We start from the raw sequence: 24,852 nt of genomic DNA, 5'->3' as shown, positions 1-24,852 counted from the left end.
TAGGTGGTTGGTTTTATGTTCCTGCCAAATGTAAGAAAATGTAATTCAGATGTTAAGTAACACTTAAGGAAGATGGCTAATACAAGGCCATATGGATAGAAGAATTCCAAAGAGGCTTTGTAAAATGCATAATACTTTTTCAGTATGCTAAAGAGAATTTCCTTTATTGCCATAATCAAAGATTGGTAAAATCCCTGGTGAGTTTGTAGTATTTACATATTGCTTTTCCTTCTAGGTATGATTGAACATGGTCTTACTGATTGCTCACAGTACAGACCAAGAAAGAGTATATCAGAGGATCCTTGCTTGCAAGAATTTACCACCCCTGTAGATGATTGTATTTCTGTGCCTGCTGCTGATGTTTCAAATACAAACTCAGGACCAGCAGGGGAAGGCAGTAAGCTGATGGGAAACCAGATACTGGAGAATCAGAAAAGAAATGGATCCTTTTCCCAGTCTGAAAAGAAATGCAATGGGGCACAGTCCTCAAATGGTACTGGACAGTTTTTGAAACCTCCTATGCTCATGTCTCCAGAGTCTTCTGAAAGTGATTGGGAAACCTTAGATCCTAGTATTTTGGAAGACCATAATATGAAAGAACGAGAACATGAAAACATGGACTCGAAACAGACCGAGATCTTTTCAAAGGAATTGGCAACCTCAGAAAACCTTCCTATTACTGTGCAGCCCCAAGCTAATACAGGACATGCAGTTCTTGTTCCAGGTTTGATATCTGGGTTAGAGGAGGACCAGTATGGCATGCCATTGGCCATCTTTACCAAGGTAAATAGCTTGATCATTATTGTCGGGACCGAGGGTCGGTCTGAGGCTATGGCCAGTAGCCCGGACCATCAGATGGGGTTTTTCCACGACGGAGTAGAGTTAGGCACGGAAGCGTATTGGTTTTATAAAGAAAGCTTTACTTACACGGCCGATGGTCACAGTGCAGGAAGGAAACTTGCTTGAGTTGCAGTTGCACACAAACAAACACAAACGAGATCTCTTCCGAACCGCACCAAACCGAGTCGTCGATATATGACTCCACGAGCGCTTCACACGGGGGATACGTCAAATTTACACTATGACGGGGAGTGGCTAGGAGCTGATCAGGCCTCTCTGTCCTCCTCCAAGACACACACGGAGTTTGCTAGGCTCCACAGCGCGCTCAGAGTTCCCCACGAGATGGTTGTGGAGTCCTCCAACTTGGGCGGAAACTGCTCTAACCTTTTATACGGCTAGCGAGCCAATTGCTAGCCGCCACGTAGGAATAATTTAGAATCGGCCAATAATGGGGTACTAATTTGCATATGTGTGGTGGGAACTCTTTGCACCGGGGTTTTCTCTCTGCAGCTGAGAAATCCACCGTGCAAAGAAAGCTCCATGTGGCGGGAAAATTCCAATGTGCCGAGGCACTAAAAATCATTGGGTTATGACAATTATAACCAGTAAAAAATAAAAGCACAATAAATCATATTATAAAATACAATATAAAAGCCCAGTAAAACACATTAAAGCAGGCTTAAATGGACTAATAATTTATTTTTATTTTTTTTGTATGCCCAATGTGAAGTTGTGTGTTTTTATTTTTAAGGTATCACTAAATGTGCACGTGCAGACATTGACAATCGACTACATTTTATCAAATACATCCAGAGAAGTTCTCTCATTTTATCTGTCCTTATGCATATACATTCTTTTACATGATTTATAACTATGCGGTCTAGTTTTAGAAGTCCATGTTAACAGGTAATGACCGACCTTCAGATGTTACTTGATCAGTTGGGAGGGTCAGACATCAACAGCTGGTCTTAGAGCACACCAGTCCCCCCCATAGATGTTGCTTAACATGTTCAAAAGAACTGTCTAACCTAGTCCCACCTAGTTTAGACTTTCATCCAAAGTGGGTACCTAAAATTTAGTGTAAGTGGAGTTTAAGTACTTGAATCCAGATGAGATCCTGAAAGTCTTGGCTCAGTTGCTGTTTCATCCTGGAGGCCCCTAAACTCTAGAGGCAGTTGGCACCTTGCCAGTTCCCTAGGTATGTAGTTACCCCAGTGGATGCCCAGAACTACTTTATTCTACATATCTGAGGAGTTTGGCACCTATCTTAACACCATATAAAATGGGATCCAGAAAGTTGGAAGTCCTTGGCTTAAGCCACCTGATGTACCTAGTCTGGCAGTCATTCTCAAAGCATGCCTCACATGGACAAGATGTGTAGTTCCTTACAACATGCAGTGGAAATAATCACTTTATTTTAAACATAATGGAAGGGGGTGGCAACCATGCTCCCTTTTAATAATAGCCTTGGCAGTTAAAAATAACAAAAACAACAACAAAACTCCCAGGGTGCAGGGGACCTAATTTCAGGTCTGTCCTTAGCCTGGTAGGGTGCAAAACTACATCTCTCACTCCCTAGGAAAGTACTCTCTTCTGTTGCTGTATAAAAAAGAATTCAAGATTCACCAAGTCAGAGACCATAAGAAGGCTTACTAACCTTTTAGCCACATATCTTGGATTTGGCGGGGTTCTGAGTTACAGTCCTTTCTTCTAGGACTGTTTCTCTGTTTAAGTCAAAAGAGTTGTTGGCTGGAATACATGGATTTAGAACTTACCCCATAATAATCAAACAAACAATAAAAGGATTTATTTTGGAAGTACAAGAGTTTCACAAAAAGATGTGGGTAGTATGTGCTACTTGTGGTGTTAATCCATTTTAAGATGAATTCCAGCCAAATTAATCTGTAGAATAGGGTTACTAATGGAGTTTTTGGCTTCTCTTTACGTCCTTGATAAGGAGGCATTACTAGAGGATACTCTCTCTCTCTCTCTCTCTCTCTCTCTCTCTCTCTTTTTAATTAAAAAAAACAACAAAAAAAACCCCTATTTGTGTGTAAGAGGATGCTAATCTGGCTTGAAAGCAGTCCTCTATGTTCATGAAGATATCTTGCTTTTCTTGAGCAGGGAGTAACTGAAGCAAATATGGCTCAGCACATTAAAAATCAAACCCATTTATATCTGGCAAAGATTTTACTTATCTTATAGCTGGAAATAATTATATACCACTTGTATGTGAAAGAGACAAAGATTTTCTCTCTGCAATTGAACTTTAAGATAAAACTAAAAACTGGCAGTGCTGAATTGCAAAATAGTGATTTCTGCAGGAGAAGACCCAAACACTGTTTTCTAGACCCTTGTAATTGGGGATACTATATTCTTTAGGATATGAGGTGAAAAGATGTATTTTTTTTTTGTAAGCAGTTTTAAAATATCACCTTTCCTGTACTAGCACAACTAGTTTTAAGATATTTGTCTCTAGCAGTGATACTTGATCTGATGCTTGACCAGAAATGCCAAAAATGATGTTATAACAAACTGGTTTAGCAGTGATGCATGTAGTTAAGGACCTGGTACATCTTCCAGAATCACTTCCATACAAGTGACTTGTCTGATTTGTCTTGAGAAGGCAGTTGTGTTACTACTAAAGATATTTAGGTAATTTATGAAATGACAAGGAAGGGCAAAGCTACGCTTACTCCAGTTCCATTAAAATGACCATTTTAAAGATGGACATAAATGTTGTCCATTTAGTAAAAGGACACCAAACCATTAGTAGGAGACAGAACTTGAAAGTTGTTTTAAAATGACAAGATAATTTAAATTGTATTTAACAGTGTATAAAGATTTACCTTCTACTCCACAAAGGCACTTTCTCATTCAGGGTTATCTTACGTAATGAGAAACAGGGCTTGAAATTTCTAAAATACCAGCTTTTAGTGACATCCATCCCTTAATAACTTCTGGTTTGTCTATTCCAAGGAAACCAGGTAATTCAACCTGAAATGCAAGTCTATTTTAAATCCTTCATCTTAGGGTCACTTAAATGTCGTTTTTTTGGTGTCAGCCACGCTGTGGAAAGTGAAAAAAGAGTATGAGTTTTGAAATGGACACTCTGGACTTTTAATAGCAAAGAATTCCTAAGATCTCTCAGCCTATATCTTTCTTAAACTTGCATAGCAATTACATGTCCTGTTGGCAGCTTCTTAGACTCTTAGGTTTCCAGACAAATAAAGTTCATGTTGGTGATTCTATAACAAAGCACTGTTGTGCTTTGACAAAGACTGCTCTGTTTTAGTTGATAGTACTTGTCATCTGGATAGTTATCCCTCCATTTAATCTGGCAAAAGAATGAGTTGTACTCCTTTATTTCATAAGTTTCAAATTGCTGTGTACATCTGATGATGTACATGTGCTCTTATTATTTTGTCCAACATGCCTGTAGCCCTTCTGGGATTGTGTTAGTGAGTATGTAATTGAACAGCTGAAATTAGACTTGAGTTTCAAGAGGGACATTGATTCCATTTTAAAAAGGAAAATTATGGTAGTTCCAGCTGTGTTGCAGGAATCTTGTGTGTCGCCTACATCAAAAGCTAAGGAAAAAATATATACTTTTTGCTTTTCAAAAAAAAAAAAAAAGTGGTTTAATTCAATGTATAAAGTAAATGGAGAGTCAAAGCGTCTGAGTTGCAATTGTGGTGCACCATGTGAAAAAAAAATTGCAACACATTGTGAACGATTGCCCAAGTAGATAATTTAATAACAATCTAAAATCAATCCATGTAACTACCTGTGAAGCAGTTGAATGGTTATCAAATTTAGATATTAATCTATGAATGTTGTAATCCTAAAATGTCTTATGAAAGAAGAAAAGGTACAGTGCTTAAAAAGCCTGGGGCATAACTTTTTTTTCTTTCTCCTGCTGTTTTTAAACCAAGCATAAATATGCTGCTCACCAAGAAGTCTAGATTGATGCCCCGGGATCCTGGAAGTCTCTACAAAATTTGGATAACAGCAGTAATTTTCTTGTCTGTCCAGAGACCATGCTATGGAAGAGTTGATAAAAGAATCTGTCCACCTACTGAGTTCTTGTCCTTGCTGTAACTGCTAAGGACATGAGAACTATGCTGTGACCATAAAACTAATGTCATTTAAGTTATTCTATCACAGTTAAAAGGTTGTAGTCCTCAGCACCTACCACCTTCAGCTGGAATTCAACCAGAGTCCTAAGAATACAGGTCTATGTAGCGTCTTACTAACTATAGTTATTACACCAGGATGACTGTCTAGAGGTTTTATTTTTTCCGGAGAAGTACAAGACAAGCCGAAGCAAATTCCTTTGAACTATACCCCGGTTTATTGGAATACTTAACAATCAGACAAAATGACCAATAGCAGCTACATACAGCAGAGAATATATAGATACATGCTCACTATCTACTGGGTGATGAAGTCTCAGACCCCCTCAGATTCTGTGTCCTTAGGTAAGGCAAATTCCAGACACTATACCTTTGTGTTAAGGAGTTTTATGCAGTTCAGATTCCAATTTCCGTATCCCCACCCATTTATCTGAGAGAACAGTCTTGAGCAATTGAGCAGGGAGCATGGAAACAGTCATGTTGTCATTTTTTATTTTTTTTTTTTTACCTGGGGTTGTCTTATTACCATTAGATGTGGTCACTGGTCTGCATCTCAGTTCACCAGAACTCCTTCACAGATCTGCCTTTTCGCATGCTAATCATTGTGATACAGACTGAATTACTTTTGGGATAAGTTTACCTGTGAGGACGAAAGTTGTGACATATCCAGCATCAAGGGGTTTGGGGTATCAAGACTCCCAACATGCTTACTTTCTGTGCACATTTATTTGCTTGCTCTACTGTAGTGTAGCAAAGTGGCATTCTACAGTAGTGCTTATGTGTGGTTGGGATTTCGGTGGAAAGCAGTTACCTATTTGGATTCAGTCTCTTGCTTTTTATTGTTTTATTAGGAAGAACTGTAAATGTAAGTAAGTACATAAGGTGACTCATTTTTTTTCCCCTCCCTCCTCCCTTTTTATTAATCATTTAACATCTTTGTTATCTTAGGGATACCTTTGTTTGCCGTACATGGCCTTGCAACAACATCATCTCCTGTCCGACGTAACAATCCGTGGCTTTGTTGCGGGAGCAACCAACATCTTGTTTCGTCAGCAGAAGCATCTAAGTGATGCAATTGTGGAAGTATGCATCCTCTCCTTGGAACTCGATAAGCTAAAAGATTGGTTGCATCCTCTAGGATATACTTAAATCAAAAGAAGAAAGCCTTGACTCATACTAGAGTTGTTTTGATGTTGTAGCAACTAGAAGTCCCAATCGAGGACCAGGATCCTACCACACTAAGCACTTGTACAGTCATTTCCAGAAACGTGGCCTCTGCCCTAGAACACACCTACACATGTTCTTTCAAGTGAAGTTTTGTCCAGAAGCAATATACAAAAATATTTTTTGGTTGCATTTAATTTTTACTGATGTTTGCTGTTCTTCATTTAAAGCGGACTGTTGAACAGGATTTCTTAATGTTTAGTTCACTATCTGATAACACCTATTGTGCAGATACTGAGGAAGAACAGCTGTGCTTGTCTGCACAGAAACATTTATCAGGATAATTATTGCAGAGTAAGCTCTGTCCACAAGGAGTGATTTCAGAAGAACTGGTACCTTATTTCTGTACAGGCCAGTTGTTACAGAATATAGCAATAATGGAAGATGTCTCACGCCATTATATACTTGCATTATCAGCTTTATTTAGGAAGAAAATTGTACAAAAAATGATACAAACTTTACTGTGTCATTTTATATCCAGTGTCTTGCATTTGAAAATTCCAGTTGACACCTCACCATCATGATTTATTTTACTTATAGTGAACTTTAGTGGCTACCTACTGAGTTCTTGAAAATTAGATGTTTTATAACTGAGAAAAGTAGAGAGAAGCATTCTAGTGCTGCTGTCTTCAGTTTGTTTAATTTTAGATTTAATTTGCCATAAAATGACCCTACAGAGAAGCAGTAGTTGCCCTAACACATTCCTGATTGTAGAAGGACCACGTAGCAACTTCAGATGATTATGGTCAGATCAATTAATCATCCAGCCAATAAATTAAAGTAGGAGGAAAGAAGCTCTAGTAATATACTTGGGTACATTGACACAATCCTGTCAAAGAGCGTTCTTCATTGTGGCAGGAAGGTCCCTAAATCCAGGCTATTTTAGACCAATATCTGAAATATTCTGGGAAGAGTTTGTGTGTAAATTGGCTGTCTGTTTCTCCTTACCAGTAGTTGTGACTGTGGTTGTGGTTTGGGGAGGAATTGGTGTTTGACAAAAATAGTGCATATTTTATATAATGGAAGTTTTACTTGGACTGTTCTTGCCCATGGGATTATTTAAACAGATAGAGGAAGCCCATGTCCAAATTCATGATCCAGAACTTCGGAAGATCCTGAATCCCACAACTGCTGACCTGAGATTTGCAGACTACTTGGTGAAGCATGTAACTGAGAACAGGGATGACGTTTTCCTTGATGGCACTGGCTGGGAAGGAGGAGATGAGTGGATCAGGGCTCAGTTTAATGCCTATCTTCATGCACTACTAGCTAGTGTGCTGCAACCAGGTACACCCTGATCCCTTGCTTAGGGTTTTGGGGAGGATGGGTAGTAAAATAGGATGTACAGTAAACAATTGCTCCATTGAAGTTTGAATTTGGCTGGCATTGTGCCTTTATTTAATTGAAGATTTTTTTCTAAAATCCCTAGTAACCATAATCTCATTTTGTTTCAGGCCACATTTTTTTCCCCATTTTTTTTTTTAAGCACCCTTGGCAATCTCATTTAGTGATTTTTTTTTACAAAACTATCTTTCCCTCTTTGTTTTCAGTTGGGTATTTGTGTTAAATTCCCTTTTCACCAGCAAAGTACCTGATATCCATGCATGTTGAAATCCTGCTAATCCAGGGTTTCTCTGCAGATTGTGCTTGTTTCAGTTGTCCTTACAGAATTTGAACAGCTGATCTTAAATCCTTTAGGAAAATGTTCTTTTTGCCCAGGATTAATTTTTCCCTGCCTTCCCTTCATAATTTATTCTGAGTTAATAGCCCTCGTTAGTCAATTCTGTATCTATTTACTGAACTTCTGAAAAACATATTGAAAGCTTTACTTAAACATAAAAATACTCAGTTCTCCTTGGCCACTAGCCTTGTAATTTTAAGATGATTTAACCCTTTGATGTGCTACCATGTTGTGTTTTTCATGAACCTTGTGCTGTTTCTTTTTTTTATCTCAGAGTGTTCTGAAATGACTAAAGAAAGTAGTGAAGAAGAATTTCTTTACTAATTCACATGCTAAGAAGTCTCAAATTAATTCAAAAATAGAATTTACAAATTGTTGCAACAGTTTAGCAAATCTGTTGTTAGAAGAGAGCCAGGTGATGCCTCAGGATTTGTGGTGGCTATCTTCACTCCTTTGACTCATCTCCTGCCATTAGGTGGTGCCTTGCCACAGAGTGAGGCCACTTATCTTTGTTTTCAGGTTCTCATAGTTGTGCAGTGTTGTTGCAGGATGTTCAGTGGCTTTCTTATGAAAAAGTTTTACTCATGTTTGGCTTTGTAAAACTTTCAGAGAAAAGTAAATTTTCTAAATTACCATGTTCATTTAAAATAATCAGTTGATGGACTGTACTCTACTTTCATGATAAAGTGTACACATTTCATAGATTTCATAGACATTAGGGCTGGAAGGGACCTCGGAAGATCATCGAGTCCAGCCCCCCGCCCAAAGGGCAGGACGTCAGCTGGGGTCATAGGATCCCAGCAAGATAAGCATCCAGTTTCATCTTGAAGGTGTTCAATGAAGGCGCTTGAACAACCTCCGGTGGCAGGCTGTTCCAGACCTTGGGGGCTCGGACAGTAAAGAAATTCTTCCTTATGTCCAGCCTGAAACGATCTTGTAGTAGTTTGTGACCATTCGTCCTCGTCATCCCTTGGGGCACTCTGGTGAACAAACGTTCCCCTAGATACTGGTGGTCACCCCTGATAAACTTGTAGGTGGCCATCAGATCACCCCTGAGCCTGCGCTTATCCAGGCTAAAGAGCCCCAGGGCTCTCAGCCTGTCATCGTAGGGTCTGCTTCCCTGACCTCTGATCATGCGCGTGGCTCTTCTCTGGACTCTCAAGCTTCTCCACATCCTTTTTGAATTGTGGAGCCCAAAACTGGACGCAGTACTCCAGCTGCGGCCTCACTAAGGCCGAGTACAGGGGGAGAATGACGTCCCGGGATTTGCTTGAGAAGCATCTATGGATGCAAGCCAGCGTTTTGGTCGCTTTACTAACCGCAGCATCGCATTGCAGGCTCATGTTCATCTTGTGGTCAATGATGACCCCCAAGTCTCTTTCTTGCATAGTGCTAGCCAACATAGCACTGCCGAGCCTATAAGGATGCTGCGGGTTTTTTTTCCCAAGGTGGAGAACCTTGCATTTATTGGCGTTGAACACCATCAGATTCTCATCCGCCCACTTGCTGAGCCTGTCCAGGTCAGCCTGGATCATCCGCCTGTCTTCTGGTGTGGATGCTTTGCCCCAAAGTTTGGTGTCATCGGCGAACTTGGCCAGTCCGCTTCTGACTCCAGTGTCCGCATCATTAATGAAGATGTTGAACAGTATGGGTCCAAGGACAGAGCCCTGGGGGACCCCACTGGTCACAGGACACCACAATGAGTGACTTCCATCAATTACTACCCTCTGGGTCCGACCCCGGAGCCAATTTTCCAGCCAGTGGATCGTGGAGGACCCAAGGCAACAATTGGCCAGTTTCTCCAAGAGACAATCATGGGACACCAGATCGAAGGCTTTTTTGAAGTCAAGATATATGACATCAATCTCATCTCCCTTGTCCAGGTGATAGGTCACCTGGTCGTAGAAGGAAATGAGATTGGTCAAGCACATTTGTGAATAGATGTTTTTAAATCCAAAATAAAACACTTGTTTCTTTGCTAATGGCTAGGGTCCTGGAGTCCAACTCTTCATTTTGGCAAGAATATAAGAAACAAAAACCCCTCCTTTCCCTTTTTTCCTGTTACATCCTAAGTGAACTGCCATAGATTCACTCGCTGCCTCTTTTATTCATTAGACAATGAAAAGATGCTGTCAGACTTTGGAACAGCCTTTGTAACAGCTTGGAAAAATACACATAATTACAGAGTATGGAATAGCAACAAGCATCCAGCTCTTGCAGAGGTCAATTCTAGGTAAGAAAGGAACGTTAAAGTTTATGGGGAGGTTAAAGTTTCCTATAGGGGGAAATCAAACCTCTTGTATTGGGGTAGTACAGAATTCTGTTTCTTTGCTTCTCCTTACACTTTTTATGGGGCTGCTTGGGGAGATGAGAAATGTTTGAGACATGCATAAAGTGAAGATATGATGTTCAGGAAGTTATTGAATACATTGATAGGAGCTGACTTCCTCCCTTTAGGGAGGGACACTTATCCCTCCTTCCTCAGAGGTTCAATCTGTTGGATTTTTTTAAATTGTTTTTAGGGAGCAGTAGTGACCAGGATCATTATTAGATAACTTGGCCCAAAACTTGCACTGAGTACTGTTTCAGTGTGTTTTTAAAAAAATCTATAAAGCCCTTTCTGGCTACCAGAGAAAGGGCTCTTATTCCCCATCTTGTCAACAGGAAGAGTCTCAACTGTCAGCTTGCAGGAGCAGTGAAAATAAGACTGTATACAGCTGGCTTGCAGATCTGGCTTGCAGGTGATTTGTCAGAAGCTTAAGACTGAATCACAACTTGGAATGTGATCCACGAAGAGATGGAGAATACAACTAGACTAGATATTTGTCTCGTGGTGGAGGACAACCAGTAATGTAAAGTGTGGCACGTGTTCATTATGAAAACACTAATATTGAAACTTCTGAACTACCTTTTTTTCCTTTTCTAGTCATCCATTCCAGGGCCAATATTCTGTCTCGGATGTAAAGTTAAGGTTATCACAGTGAGTATCTAGAACATTAAATACTTAAATATAAGGGGTTTTTAACATGTATCAGTCACTTGTATTGCCTCTGCTAAAATCAGAATATAGAAACAAAATCAAGGTTCGGAGTTGGGAATTGACCCTCTCTATGAAGCTAAATATAGCATTCAGTTACAGAATGACATCTAAGGAGGGTCAGTTTGCCTAACATAGTGAAAAATGTTCTTGATACCAGACTTTGTTTTTGTGGTGTGCTTGAAACCTAGTGCAGTACAGCCTTGCTCTTTAATTGGGGTTTTTGGACACCACAATGTGATAGGCAAGTTTGTTTTTACCCTGAAATAAAATAGTTTTCTGTAGCATACTGTTAAGTTAACAATAATTTAGATTATTAAATAGTATTAGCTTTGTAGCTAAACACAAGGCATGACCTGTGGCCTAGCAATGTTGCTGACCACAAGACAGAATGATAGCTAAGCCAGCCATTTTCTTATGTCAAGTGCCTTAATTTTTGCTTTTTTTCTAACAAAATGGTTAAGTCTGTGTACTGAGTACCAGCTGCAGCTAGGAGTGAGATAAGATAAGAGGGGCCCAGAGGAAAAAAGATGGTACAGCGGAGTACAGGAAAACAGATTGAAATGTGTAAGATAACACTAACTTTTTTCTTCTGGAAAAGTACTGAGATTTCTAATGCACCATGTAAGGAGATGATTACCATAAGTATTGCATATTCAATAACCTTGTAGTTTTCTTTGTTAGAAAATGTATAAAAGACAGCCCCACCCTTAAGTCAGGGCCATTTTGCCTCTTTGCTGTTTTATGGTCTTTACTCGAGTAAATAAACTGCAGTTAACCCTTCACCCACGTTGTCTGGTCTCTAAGCCAGCTAGACAATGGACACTAGGGAGTTTTCTCCCACGACGACAATAATATACTGCATTTACTCAAATCTAAGATGAGGTTCCACCCCAAATCAGCATGGGGGGGAAAAAGCCTGTCATCTTCGATTCACATACAAAGCTAAGGAGGAGGCAGGCAGCTGCTGTGGCTCTGGCTGGCCCTGAGCCAGAATTGGGGCTGGAGTCAGACCCACAGAGCCACCTGCTCCTGCTCTGCATGCCCTTTGCGGCTTCTGTCCCCCTCCTACTGCGTCCACTCCACCGTTACTGTCAGGTGCAGCTCAGCCCTGGCTCAGGTTGGATTCCCTCCCAGGCATGGAGCACATGGAAACTCTGTCCCCTGCCCTGCCAATCAATAGTGTCAACATCCCTGTGTGGTCCAGCAGGAGTTATGCTTCCATGTGCTGTCCTCTTTTCATTGTCTAATGAATAAAAGAGGCAGGAAGAAGTGGGTGGGGGGGAGGGCCTCCTGGCCTCTGCTCTCCCCAGACGCTGCTTTCCCTGCTGTAGCAGTTGGGGTGGACTGGGGGGGATACTTTTTAAGACAGCCCTCTGATAACTTTCCAGGTATAGAATATAATTATAACGCACACACATTTGCCATGTTTAGAATCTAATTATTAGATCAAATTTCTAATATTTTTGTAAACAATTAATGTTTGTGAACCCTGGAAGCTGAAACGCTTCCTGTATTTGGATGTTTCTTTTTGTATGTTTTAGTTCTAATTTTGGGCTGGAAATCTAACTGCCATAAATCTGCAATTAAAAGAAAGCACAGAACTATATTTCTAGATGCTTTTGATTGCCAGCGTCTCAGCGGCATGGGTGAAACTTCATCCTGGGTATTAGGATGTCATCTGCAGTAACTGCACAGTTTTAACAATTTATAAACACCTTCATAAGCTTAATTTGGGGAAAAGTACTTGAGTTAAAAAGGTTCAGTCTGTGAGGGTCCATTAGCCATTTTTCTGCTCATTTTACCAAAATTACCCATACTTCCTTGGCAATTCTATTCCAAGTATATCTGAAAAGCTGCTTTCTTCATAAGTAAGGCCTGGTTTAAATCGTGATTTCACATTTTTTGTGAAAACACAAAATTAAGTCATTTTCACGAAAAATGTTATTTGCAACAAAATGCCAAAGAATATGGCTGCTTGCTGGGGGGTGGCCGCAGGTGGGGCCTAGCAGGCAGTGGGAGGAAAGTGCGCAGCACTGCCCCAGCAGGACTTCTACATGCAAAGCGGAATCAAGGGCAGGCGTGGAGATAGTGGTGGGGATAGTGGTGTGTGAAGATGGGACAGCATCCCCCTGTGTGCAGGCAATGCCACCTGTGCTCCAGCACCTCCCTCCCGCCCACCTGGCAATCCTTTGTTTTTTGTGGGCTGCGGGCACTGCCAAGACATGACTGCTGCAATGCCAAGCACGTTTGGCCAGGCTGGGGTCTGCCAGGGACAGTGCCAAATGATTTTGCCCTTGCAGCTCCTGCCACAATTGGGCCATACTAGCGAGATTAGGCCCATGATTTAAATTGGGCCCTATTCATAAATAATCAGGATTTTGGAACTTTTTGACAATTTTTTATAGAGGTATGTGAAGTAAAAAGGGAATGCAGCTCACTTTCACTATAGTTTTAAAGATGCTCCATAAGGGCGTATGGTGGCATAGAATTTTATTTGAGTATTATTTGAAACCAAATGACAGGACTTCACAAACGCCTCTGAAAATGAATAGACATTATTGATTTTTATGCTGCTTTTTTTTTAAAGTCATAGTAATATTCTAACAGAAAAATACAAAGTAAAATTAACTATTACACTAAATGGACAAAGCAATGATGACTATTCTGAACTAGCCAAATGCCTTTTAATAAAAGGCAGTCCTTTGTCCACAAATGATGACCTGCTTCTAAGTAATTGCCATATATTACAAGACACAATTTTACAGTGTAATGAAATTGTCTTTAGATTTTTGCACTAAGGGGTGTCCTGTAAAGGTGAACCTGTTGCCTTTTGTTTCGGAGCTTACTGAACAGATACTCTGTTGTTCTTCCAATATCTATCACGCTTATCAATGTTTGACTGGTCATTATGAAATTAGATGGATCTTGAATTTTATGGGCTTGATCGTCATGCTCGTTTTTTTTTCTTTGTTGGCTGGGGGGTGTCCCTTGAGCTAGCAATAAGTAATCAAACTAATGCAATTCTCTGTTTATGTAGTTCTGTCCAGAATAGTGAACGTGGCAAAAAGATTGGAAATGTAATGGCCACCACTAGCCGGAATGTTGTACAGACGGGAAAAGCTGTAGGTAAGAAATTTGTTCACTAAACCCCAGCCTGGAGCACTAAGGAAGTATCTAATAGTAAAAGATCTAATGCAGAATATATTTCTGCAAGTACCACAGCTTTAATAGTAGAGACGAGATGTAAATTTGAAGTGCTTCAAAATGCAGCTGCACTTTAAAGCATTTCAGTGGTAGGTAGATGTACAGCTTCTTGCTGTGCCTCCCTGGCATGTAGGAGGGGGCCAGAGGGTGGACTATCAGTGAGCACTCTGAAGCAGAGTTGACTGTCGGCGCATTCGCACCGGCTCTACCTCTGCCCAGTTTGTGCTGTTCTGATAGTATGCCTCCATTGACTTCAGCGGGCTTTGGATCAGGTCCTTTAACACTTCTGAGAGGGCTTCTGTTGCATTTTAATATGGAGCATCTCTCCATCTTGGCTCTGCTAAGGGATCTGTGGGATGGACCATCAGCCTGCCACACAGTTCCCAGTCTTCTGGCTTTTGCCAAAATTTGGAACAAGCTGTGCAAAACAGGAGTGATCTGCCTGTTCCTTCAGTCTCTCTTGAGGGCTAAAGAGGCCACCCAGAGACCAATTATTGCTGGTTGACCATTTATTCCAAGACACCATGCTTAATGGCACAGATTTATGGATTTGCATTGTAAATTAAATCTCTTGTTTGCAATCATTCAGTTTCATGTATAATTGGGTATTTTATGTAAACTTTTCTCTTGTTTAAAAATGCAGGTCAGTCAGTTGGAGGAGCCTTCACCAGTGCAAAATCAGCCATGTCCTCGTGGCTTTCCACTTTTACTCAGTCAACGCAAGGCCTCGGGGACTGAATGTAGCATATGAATGAATAGTGGCTTTATACTGTGCTTCTCAGTATTTCAGTTGTACTGGTCTTTCTCAGCTGTACAAAGATTGCTGTAAAGTGTAGGTATGGAGACTTAGCTGTGGAGAACCAAATTGTCGTTGTTTGTTGCATACAGAAAAAACTGAAATGTTACTCTTCAGTGTCACTATAAGTTTGAGTTTCTCCCCCAGTATTGGGAGGATACAAGTGGCATATAAAGCTCTATTGCAGCACATCAGTTATTTAAAATGAGTCCTTTTCTTTAAATCTGAGCCTTCATAAAGACACTAGCAAACAAACAAGGCTTGTTGCAAGCCAGAATATAGGTTTGAAGTCAGATGTGTACATTTTTTTTTTGAATAGTGAAGAAGTTTATGTAAATTAGCTATATTTTACAATTCAGATAGCCAGATAGTTCCTGTAATATTTGTTAGAATTGAAGTGTAACAATACTGATTCATACCTTTGGATCTAAGGGCATGCGTGTAAAATTAGCAACACAGGCCAGGCTGAGCCCTTCTTGCTTTCAGTTTCAAATGAAATTCAGTACAGTTGCTAATTGAGACTGCTTGATGTGATTTTTTTTTTTTTTTTGATTTTTTTTTTACCCCATCATCAAACACGTGTATTCATCTATATTTAGCTTTCTTTTCTATCCCCACAAACCTTTGTGACACTTGCAAAGTCAATTTCTTGTTGTTATCTGTATTCCATAGGTCAGAATATTAACTAGTTGAAATGGTGACTGTTTCCACCAAACTTGTCACAGGACTTAAGCAGAAATTCCAGTTAAAGAGATTTCTTTAGGGAAATACATAACAGAATAAACTCTACAAAAATATGATTTAGAACCCTAGACAAATATAGCAGGTCAAATAGAGCAGAATTATAAACACAGTTACATGCAAGTGAACACAAGACTGTTACTAAATTAGGACAGTAGTTTAAACTTAACATTTTGTTGCCAGGAAGATCATGAAGACTTTTGAGTAAAAATTGTCCAGATGTGGTTCAGGCTTTCATTTTTTTTTCTTTATCTACTCAGGGAATATCCTTTTCATAGGTAAGGACTCTTTTCATTTTGAAAGCAAAACTGCTATAGAAATCTGAAGGTGAGCCATAAAAAAATAAAAAATAAAAAAAATGGCATAGCCACTTGTACCTGGTGTGACAATCCTGTATTTAGTGCACGCCATGTGTCGGTATCTAAGTATATCCTGAAACAGGAGCACTTGTTCATCAGACTTGAATCTTTCGTCTCTGACAAACATCTGTAAACATCTGCATTTCAGCCCCTATTCTTTAACTTAACATTCCTCTTCATAAAGAAAGAATGCTTGTAGGATGAAATCATGTCCTATGAACATTGGTGGGAGCTTTGCCATTCATTTTCATGGGGCTAGGATTTTGCCTGTAGTTATCTAGGATGTCCATCTCCTCCTTCACTTTGAAAGAGTGGAGCTGCAGTAGCTCTTCATCTACTTCACGCTTAAAAATTAAGATCACTAGACAGCCTCTTAATTCAGCTTCTTTAAAAAGATTTAAAGCCACATTTGCAACCAATTTCCATACACTGACACTTCTGTTCCCTTGTTTTTTCATCTTCATTGTTCCTCATCTCAGCTTCCTAAAAAGCCAGTGTTTTTAAAAACTAATTACAAGTAGAAACCCTTGATTTTAAAATTAAATTTCACAGCTGTACAAGTGGCTTTACTTCTAAAACAAATATTTCTCTCGTGCCAGTATTTTTTCCTACAGAAATAATGGTTATTCACTAACTGCTTGTATTGCTTTAAACTAAATAAGTGTTCTGTATCTTTTCTGCAGTACTTGAATATAGCTCAGCTCTGTCCCCTTTGCTCTTTTCCCATTATTCTATCTTCTTAAAGACCAGGAACACTCAACATGTAGATACCTCTGAAAGAAGCTAGATCAGATTAGAAAAACTTTCCCTGACTTCTCATTGGCCATAAAGATATCATGCACATTAGAAAATAGCATGTTTATTTTGGAGAAATTTTGAAGCAGTTCCTTATAATATTTGTTGACTTGAGTCTCAAGTATTCAGACTTCATGTTGTAGTGAAGGCAGTCTGTGGCCTCTGGGATTCTAGAGTCAGATAAGTAGCTGGGATTTACAGGTACAAGGTGTAGAAGTAGGGCCTTTATGGTTCCCCCTTCTTCCTGTATTTTAGGACTTTGCCCTTTGCTATTGTTGACTTCTTTAACTTTCTCCTCAGTTCTAGGAGCCTATGAGGAATCCTGATTGGAAGATTACTCATTCAGGAGGATGTCCTCGATAACAGCAGGCCTGCTGCTGCTGTGTAGTAGGTCTCAGAGCTCCAGGGCTCTGTAGACATTGGCACAGTTTGTTCAGAACTTGTGCTCTATTAACTGTTGCGTGATATTCTCCCAGCTCTCCTTGTTCAGGAGTGGGATAGTGGTTGTAGGAAGAGTATTTTCCTTTTTCCTGCCCTTCAGCATTCGATTTCAAGTATTAAATTGACAGTTTTACTTGTACTTCAATTCAAGTGATGCTCAGAGAGAAAGGTAGGAGAAATGCGAGGGTATGCGTGCATATGTATCTTGGGTTTTTTTCAAGGAGCAGCTCCTTGCTAGCAGTCTGAAACAGTATTTACCTCAGATTTACTACAGCCAATGCAGGTGAACTGATCATTAGTAGATACACTCTTTGCCAGTCACCTGAACTACTTTTGGGCAATGGTGCGTGTAGCTACCAAAACAAATGCAAGGCCTTGTCCATTTGGATAGTCTTACATAGTCAGTCCTTCAGTTTATTGTAATACTGATCTCTAGCAAATCAAACTGAGTTAGTGGAACAGGTATTTCTCCAATGTTCAGGGTCTGAGTCGCAAAATAACTGGAGATTTGCATCATATGACACATTGTGAAGGCATGTTTGCATGTCACTATGTAATAATTGTGGCTGTTTGATTCCACTAAACAACTTCCTGGCAGATAAAGCATCTAGTTGTATTCTATGTGCTAGTCAACGCCTTCTGATCAAACCCAGACACCAGTGGAACTACATGTAGGTCCCAAACATGAGACTGAGTACCATTGACCAAGTTAGTCAGTCCTGTGTACTAAATCTTTTGCCCCCAACCAGCAATCCACTTGATATCATACAGTTAACTTTCCTGCACATGATACTGATCAGACTATATACCAGGCCATTTATAATAAGTACCATTTAAAAAAAATCAGTGTTCCACTCTGTTTTCATTTTACCTTGTACCACTGTTTTCAGCATTTTTGTAACCAAATTTAATATTTTGCTGAAAACAGCTTTTGATTTCAGCAAAATGTTACTAACAAACTAAAAGGGCAGTATTACTAGTAAAAGTGAAGGCATAAAATGAGATATTTTGAAGACAAAAACAGACATTTGATAATTAAACATTGTCATGTATCTGGTTGTGATTTTGTGCTGCTTAGAAATAAATGCATCAAATATGTTTAAAAATTTCTGCTTAAAATTTTTTTTTTGAAAAATGTAAGCAGGCCAGTGCCAATGCCACAATCTCCCAGCTGCGGAGTCCTGCTAGGAGGGGGGCTGGCAGCTGCTGGGGCCCTTGGCTGGGAGATGCAACTATTGCGATCTCCTCATTGTGTAAAGCATTGACTTAGCATAGATATGAAAATTGAAAGCAGTAGAATCAGTTAGCATAGGAGACTTACTTTTGAAATTGAGGCTTCTAGTGCCATATAACACAACTTGGTGATTGCCCCAAACTTATAAAAGCAATTAAATCAGTTGATACAACTTATAAAAATAAATAAATAAATAAAAATGTAAATATCCCTATGCAGCTTTGCTATATGCAATAGCTTAACTAGAAGAGATGACAAATTTTAAAGTAGATAGTCTTATAGTGACATGATGCAGAGATCACAGGAGTATTCAACCTTAGAGGTATCTTGTAAAATTTATTGTAGACCGCACAGCACTTACTGGGTTGGCAGCAACAGTGTTCTTTCCACGCGTCTTCTAAATTTACTTATTTTTACACTTCTTTAAACACTGCAGAGGTATTTATCCAGATAAATGCTGAAGCCATTCTCAGAAACATATTATTTGATGGATAATTCATTGTTTCCATTGGGGGGGGGGGAGAGACAACATCCTAATATAAATCATGCACAATTAAGATTTTTTTCAAAAGCATTTGCTTATGTATGTTTTACCTCTATCTCTATGAAATAAATGTCAGTTACATAAATAAGAGGTGGTTACACTTTTCATATATTGTTTTCATTTTATGGAAAATGTTCTTTTGTCCATTTCAGGCCAGAAAAGCTTCCTTGTGATACCAGGCTTATTAGTGACTTAAGTTCTCAAAGAATCCCTTTGTGGATATCAGGACCAAATGACTTGGACTAAGTACAGACATTCAAAAAGCCCAAGGCAGAATCTGCCCAATCTATGCAGGTTTCTCTAAGCTGCACAGATTGGATCAGGAGTGAATGGAATTCATGTTCCCTCTTCAGTTTGGGGGGGAATGCAGATGCCTGCACTGGCTGAGGCCAGAAAGCAGGAGGAGTTCCCACATGCCTCCTGTTCAGGGACTGTTCCTGACTGGCTGTCAGGTACACTCCCTTAACCCCCTGCTGTCACTGGCCTTTCCCCTCCCCAGACCTAGGCTGGGAGATAACATCCAGGCCCTGCAGCTGCCAGGACTCAGCTGGGTCCTGGCACCAGGAAACACACTGCTGGGACCCAGCATCCATAGCTGTAGGACTTTGGGTCCTGGCACCTGCGGGGTGCTGCCAGGGGGAGCTGGCAGCTGCTGGGGCTGAGAGATGCATCTGCTGTTATCCCCCAGCCCAGGGGTTTCACAGAGCCCTGAATTGGGAGACTGCAGTAGCTATGATCTCCCAGCCCTTGGAACTCCAGTGAAGGGCCCAGCCTGATTGCAGGAATCGCATCAGGTGCCTGCCACTCCCCAGAGCTCCAAGGGGCCCGATTCTTCCTCCTAAAGAACATGCTCCTTCCCTGCCTAGGGACGTTGTGTATAGACAATTCTACAGCTGCTCTCACCTGTGGCTGAGAGCTTGGAACAGTCTAGCATGGCTGCTCTGCTAGGAGGGGAGTTAGTGGAAGAGCCACAAAGGCACCTGGTCAGCCAGGGTACTGATCACAACCTAACTTGAGCCAGGAGGGGATCTGGTACTAAAGTTCAATAGACTGGGATCTGCTACTGTTAAAGCTGCCTGTGCACCCTGAACTTCCGTTCTGTTGCAGGGAAAAAACCGGTTTCCAACCACTTAAACTAGAAGTTGTAATGTTTGCACCTGGCTTGCACGACACACTCCAGTTCTGAAATTTTGGACTTATTCTTTAGTAGACAAGAGAGAAATTGTGGGAAAATGTTAATATTTCTTGTTCAGTGATTGAATTCTTACCTGTTTATTGCAAGTCAAATTATCAGATTTAGCTTAAGCAATGTCTGTAGTGCTTAACATTACATCAGAACTTTAGTATTTGGTCATTTTGAAACAAGGGCTCCTGCGAATGATTTTAAGAGCAAAGCCATTCCCAAAGTATACTTCACTGAGGTGTTTGTACAGTATGTTCTAAAAAGAACAGCTCAAAAATAAATATTATTCTGTTCCTTCTTTTAATACAGATCAGTATGCTTGCAAAGATTTATTACTCCTACTAAAGTAACAGCCATTATCCTTAACAATGTAGCAAGACCTCTACTAAATCCTCTTCTCATCTAAATCTATGGCTCAAAGTAGAACTGTTTTCTGGAGTCACCCCAGAATGAAGACAATGAATCGGAATCAGATTAATCTTAAAGAACACTTGCATCCTTCATCCTTCCTACATAGTATTTTAGGAAGATAAGTATAGAGCTACCACAGGAAAAAGGTACCCGTGTTTGCAGTCTATAGCTGTCCCTGAAAAACTAAATCTTGCCTAGAACTAAATTTACAGTATCTCCACTTTACTGCCATAGGCATTTAATTAATTATCAATTGACCCAGTTTTATTTTTTTACAAATACACTGCAAAAATAACATTGTGAACTTGTTTGATAATACTATGTTTTGATCTTTAATTAATGGGGCCTTACAGCCAGCTCCTCTTCCCAAGATAAATGCCTTTTTATTACCATTCAGATGTCTATCTACTGTTGGGCCTAGAGTTGATGAAAGAAAGAGAGGGAAGTGAAGAAACCTAGAGATGTCTCCTGAAGACTGTCTTAAAAGAAAAAATTACCACAACTGGGCATCTTAGCTAAGGAGAAGTAGAGCAGATGACTAGATGTCAAAGCTAAGGGAAAATAAGTACCCAAGTAGTAGTGTATGGACAGAAGCAAAACAAAGCAGGAGAACACAGCTCTGTGCGCCACAGGAGCATGGTGACTGATTAGACAGGAAGGCAAGCTATTTGGTGTTTTTATGAGAGCCCATACTTAACTCTGAGAAGTCTCAATCATATACTTCTAACTTATAAAAGAAGCCAAACTAATGAAGTTGTCTTCCTTGTTAAGAGTCTCTCTCTTCTTTCACCCAAAAGGGATAAATCTCCCATCTATGTAATTTGGGAGTGATCCATGCTGTTTGCTACAGACATGTGTCCTGCTCTTCAGCTCAGGTAGCCAAGAGTTTTCAAAAGTTCATAAATGGAACTGAAAGGCTTATGCCTGGAAACAATTACTGCTTAATTGCAGTAAGCATGGTTTTGCAGAGATTCTGTTGTGGAAGTGCATGTGCCCCAGGAATGCAAGCCTGTCACTTTTGAATAGCAGTACATTGACCATGCCCATCACCTTCCTCATCTACCCTCCAGTCTCATATAAGGCAAGGGTAACACAGCAGACGCACAGCAACTGCTCATTTCTTAAAATCACATAATTCAGAGCTCCAATCATCAGAGACTGGTCATGAAATCTGTGACAACCCGATCTCAAAGAACCACAGTTACTGGTGGTAAACAGATATTCTTGGAGGGCTTGTCTAGACTACCCTGAACTCATACAGGTTCCACATCAAATTAATAAGGATGCAAGTTAAGACCCGAGAGGCAAGAAGAGTTCCCTAACAGGACAGAGTATGGGAGAAGGAATTTCACCAATGTAGGGTATCCAAAACCAGCGTGTCCTTGAACCTACAGATGATATGCAAAAGTGTCTACTAGTATGAATGAGCTCCAAGAAAACCCAGATTGCTTTTGTGTAAATGGTTCAGAATAATTGGATCAGCAGAAAGCCAGTCAAGCTGCCTCTGAATCACTGATAGAAAAAGCTCTTCGTCTTCACCTTAGTACATCTAATCAAGGGTTTCCCCACTGTGAAGGAGGATATCTTCCATGTCAGATGGACAACCTTAGGGGGAATCAACTTGCCATCAAATGAAATGGTCAGGTTTGGAGTACTGACAGACAGTTTAATCAATTCTGAAAACAAGAAAGGTTCTGCTCAAGATGGGCTGCATCATTATGATAGCCCTAAATCCTGCTTGAACTTCCTGGCAAGTCTCAGAATAACAGGTGTTGGAGAAAGTTGTAAGACAATATCTGTTCCCATGAGAGGAAGACGCATTACGCGACTCCCTTGTAAATATAGTAGTTGATGCGTCTAAAAAAAGTCACGCAAGTCCATAGTCAGTTATGGTGAAAACTGATTGCACAGTCTCAGAGGGGTCAGATATAGAGTGTGGCTTGCTTAATTTAGACTTTAATGTAGACTACATTCCCAAGTATTTATTACATCTGTATCTGCAGCAGACACAATTGGCTATCTAAAGAGATTGCAATAGGCATTATTAGACGGAGGACTTAAGGTGGAGACTGACTTGCACTCAGGATACTGGTATAGTTAATTCTCATTTTCAGAGGGGTAGCTTTACCCTTGAGTGGAATTAAGCCAAATATGTCATATATCTGCACCCTCAGTTACATGAGCTGGGCATCCATCTTATCTACACAACTATAATCAAGGCATCATTAGCAGAACAAAGGTTGGATATTACTGCAGGAAGACACTCATTATTGTAATCAGCACCTTGCCCCATGTTAATCAATGTAGATTGAAAACAAAAATTAATGGCCCCAAATCACTATGATCATGTATTAAAAGCATCCTAGCCTTTCCCCCTCTGCTCTGGGTGTTAGCTAGTGCAGTCATGCTCTAATGGGAATCAAGCCCATCATCAGAACAGTCCCTGAATTGGACTTACCAGCATGGTCTTCAGTGTTGAGAGAGAAACCCTCCTTTCCACTACTAACCGTATTAGGAAACTATTCTGTTTGACAGTCTGCCCAAGTGCAGTCTTCAACTTTCAAGATAACCAACTAGAAAACAGTTACTGACACATTTCCCATTAAAAACTTCTTCTGAAGAGAACTATTACTTTAGGACTAGTAAATGATAAATAAGACAAAGCAGAAGATGACTTGGGTGTTAATTAACAGTTAAAGCATTTTTTTTTTTTTTTTTACAAAAAAAATCAAAACTTGTCTAAAGTCCTGCAGTCAAGGACTGGAAACAAAAACTTGTAATGCAGGAGGGATTACAGGTAACGCATTTTTGGAGAAGTGACACACTGTAGCTGTTATTGCTAATCTATGGTTTGGAATAGATTTAGAAAAATGTTTGACAAGGAACTTTTTAAAAAACTATCTTTACATACAATGAATAGAAGTCAGCAAACTTCTACCCTCTGCTTTAAATTGTTCAGACTGAAGCTAGCGCTTCCCTTTTAGGGCAGGGATCAGCAACATTTTGCAGCAGGGAGCCACTTCAGCAGTGTTTAGCTCCAAGTGTGGACTGTTTCCAACCCAACCTTAACTGCTGCAGCTGGAACCCCAGCAGAAGCTGCCACTCCCTCCACCCACACAGTGCCACTGCCATTTCTCTACCACTGGGCCACCATATGTGCAAGACCTCCTGCTGCCAAAATGCTCCAGAAGCCCACCAGCTCTGTGGGCCAGATAAATGGCTCCTCAGGCCAGATCCAGTCTGCAGGTTGCCAACCCCTGCTTTAGGGAGCCAGTTGCGAATGTGGGGAAAACAGATGACCCAGAAATTGTCCTGTTGCGCCACCACATACCTTGAAAGCCATTACTTAAGTCCCAACAATGGCCATTATCTGAAGCTGTAATGTTGGTGCATTTACTCTAAGGATACAAATCCCTATGACTGACCAGGTCAGCAGCATATTTCTGCAGTCTTCTCTCCTTTTCTGGTGCTCAGTCCATCCCAATTATAACAAGCAAGATCTGTCTTGACTAGCTGTGGTTAGGACATAACTGGAGAATGAAATGAGCACAATCTTCTTCAGCCTCAACCAGAGCACCAGACATTAGGGCAAACAAAGGAAAACACAGCTGGCATAATGTAAAAGAAAAGCTGCACATTACATACATGGAGCTGTTTTCTTCCAAATCTGCAAATAAATATTTCCCCAAGCAAAAAAGTGCAAAACAAGGAGGTTAGACCATAAAAGTTTAATTCTAAAATCCTACACTTTCAAAATATTTCAAGTAGCATATCTTGTCCCCTGGTTAACAGAATACATCTTTTAAAAATGGTGAAAGACTAGTAATTTATGGTTTGTCATATTAATGCATTTAAATACAGAGGCAACCCAGATATTAAAATCCTTTCAGTTTGACCTCCCAAATTTTGGTCAGGGACAAACTTTAGGATCCACCAAGGTGCATATGTTTTGACTTTTAATTTTACTTGAAGCAACACAATATTTTTATGATTTAGCATTTTATGGAAACCATTCCACATCCACTTTCCCTTTCCTTTCCTAAAAGGATAATTTTAGGAAGGATTGTGATTCATATATTAACTACAGCATGTTTCAGTGACCCTTACAGATGATATGCAAAGTTGGCAGTTTTAAATAAAGTCTCAATTTCACTGTCCCTTAATAAGCTGTCTCAAAACCAACTGCTGAAAGCAGAGAGAAATTTAGGCTATACCTTTTTCAA

At 40.1% G+C, this 24,852-nt stretch overlaps 1 protein-coding gene across 2 annotated transcripts in view; it reads left to right on the top strand.

Annotated features, from left to right (window-relative positions):
- AVL9 (AVL9 cell migration associated) overlaps positions 1-19,123 on the top strand; it is a 53,822-nt gene extending 34,699 nt beyond the window's left edge. For both annotated transcript variants that reach the window (XM_014602564.3, XM_059728691.1), the window contains exons 10-16: positions 236-783; positions 5,925-6,059; positions 7,268-7,487; positions 9,997-10,114; positions 10,808-10,861; positions 13,959-14,047; positions 14,769-19,123. In XM_014602564.3, coding sequence (XP_014458050.1) covers positions 236-783; positions 5,925-6,059; positions 7,268-7,487; positions 9,997-10,114; positions 10,808-10,861; positions 13,959-14,047; positions 14,769-14,863 — 1,259 coding nt within the window. In that variant the 3' untranslated portion in view covers positions 14,864-19,123. The remainder of the gene's footprint in view (positions 1-235; positions 784-5,924; positions 6,060-7,267; positions 7,488-9,996; positions 10,115-10,807; positions 10,862-13,958; positions 14,048-14,768) is intronic.
- Positions 19,124-24,852: the final 5,729 nt, after the last annotated feature.

This window comes from Alligator mississippiensis, chromosome 5 (assembly GCF_030867095.1).
Source record: "Alligator mississippiensis isolate rAllMis1 chromosome 5, rAllMis1, whole genome shotgun sequence".
NCBI lineage: Eukaryota > Metazoa > Chordata > Crocodylia > Alligatoridae > Alligator > Alligator mississippiensis.
The sequence above is the reverse complement of the archived record's forward strand: the minus strand, read 5'-3'. Positions and strand labels throughout refer to the sequence as shown.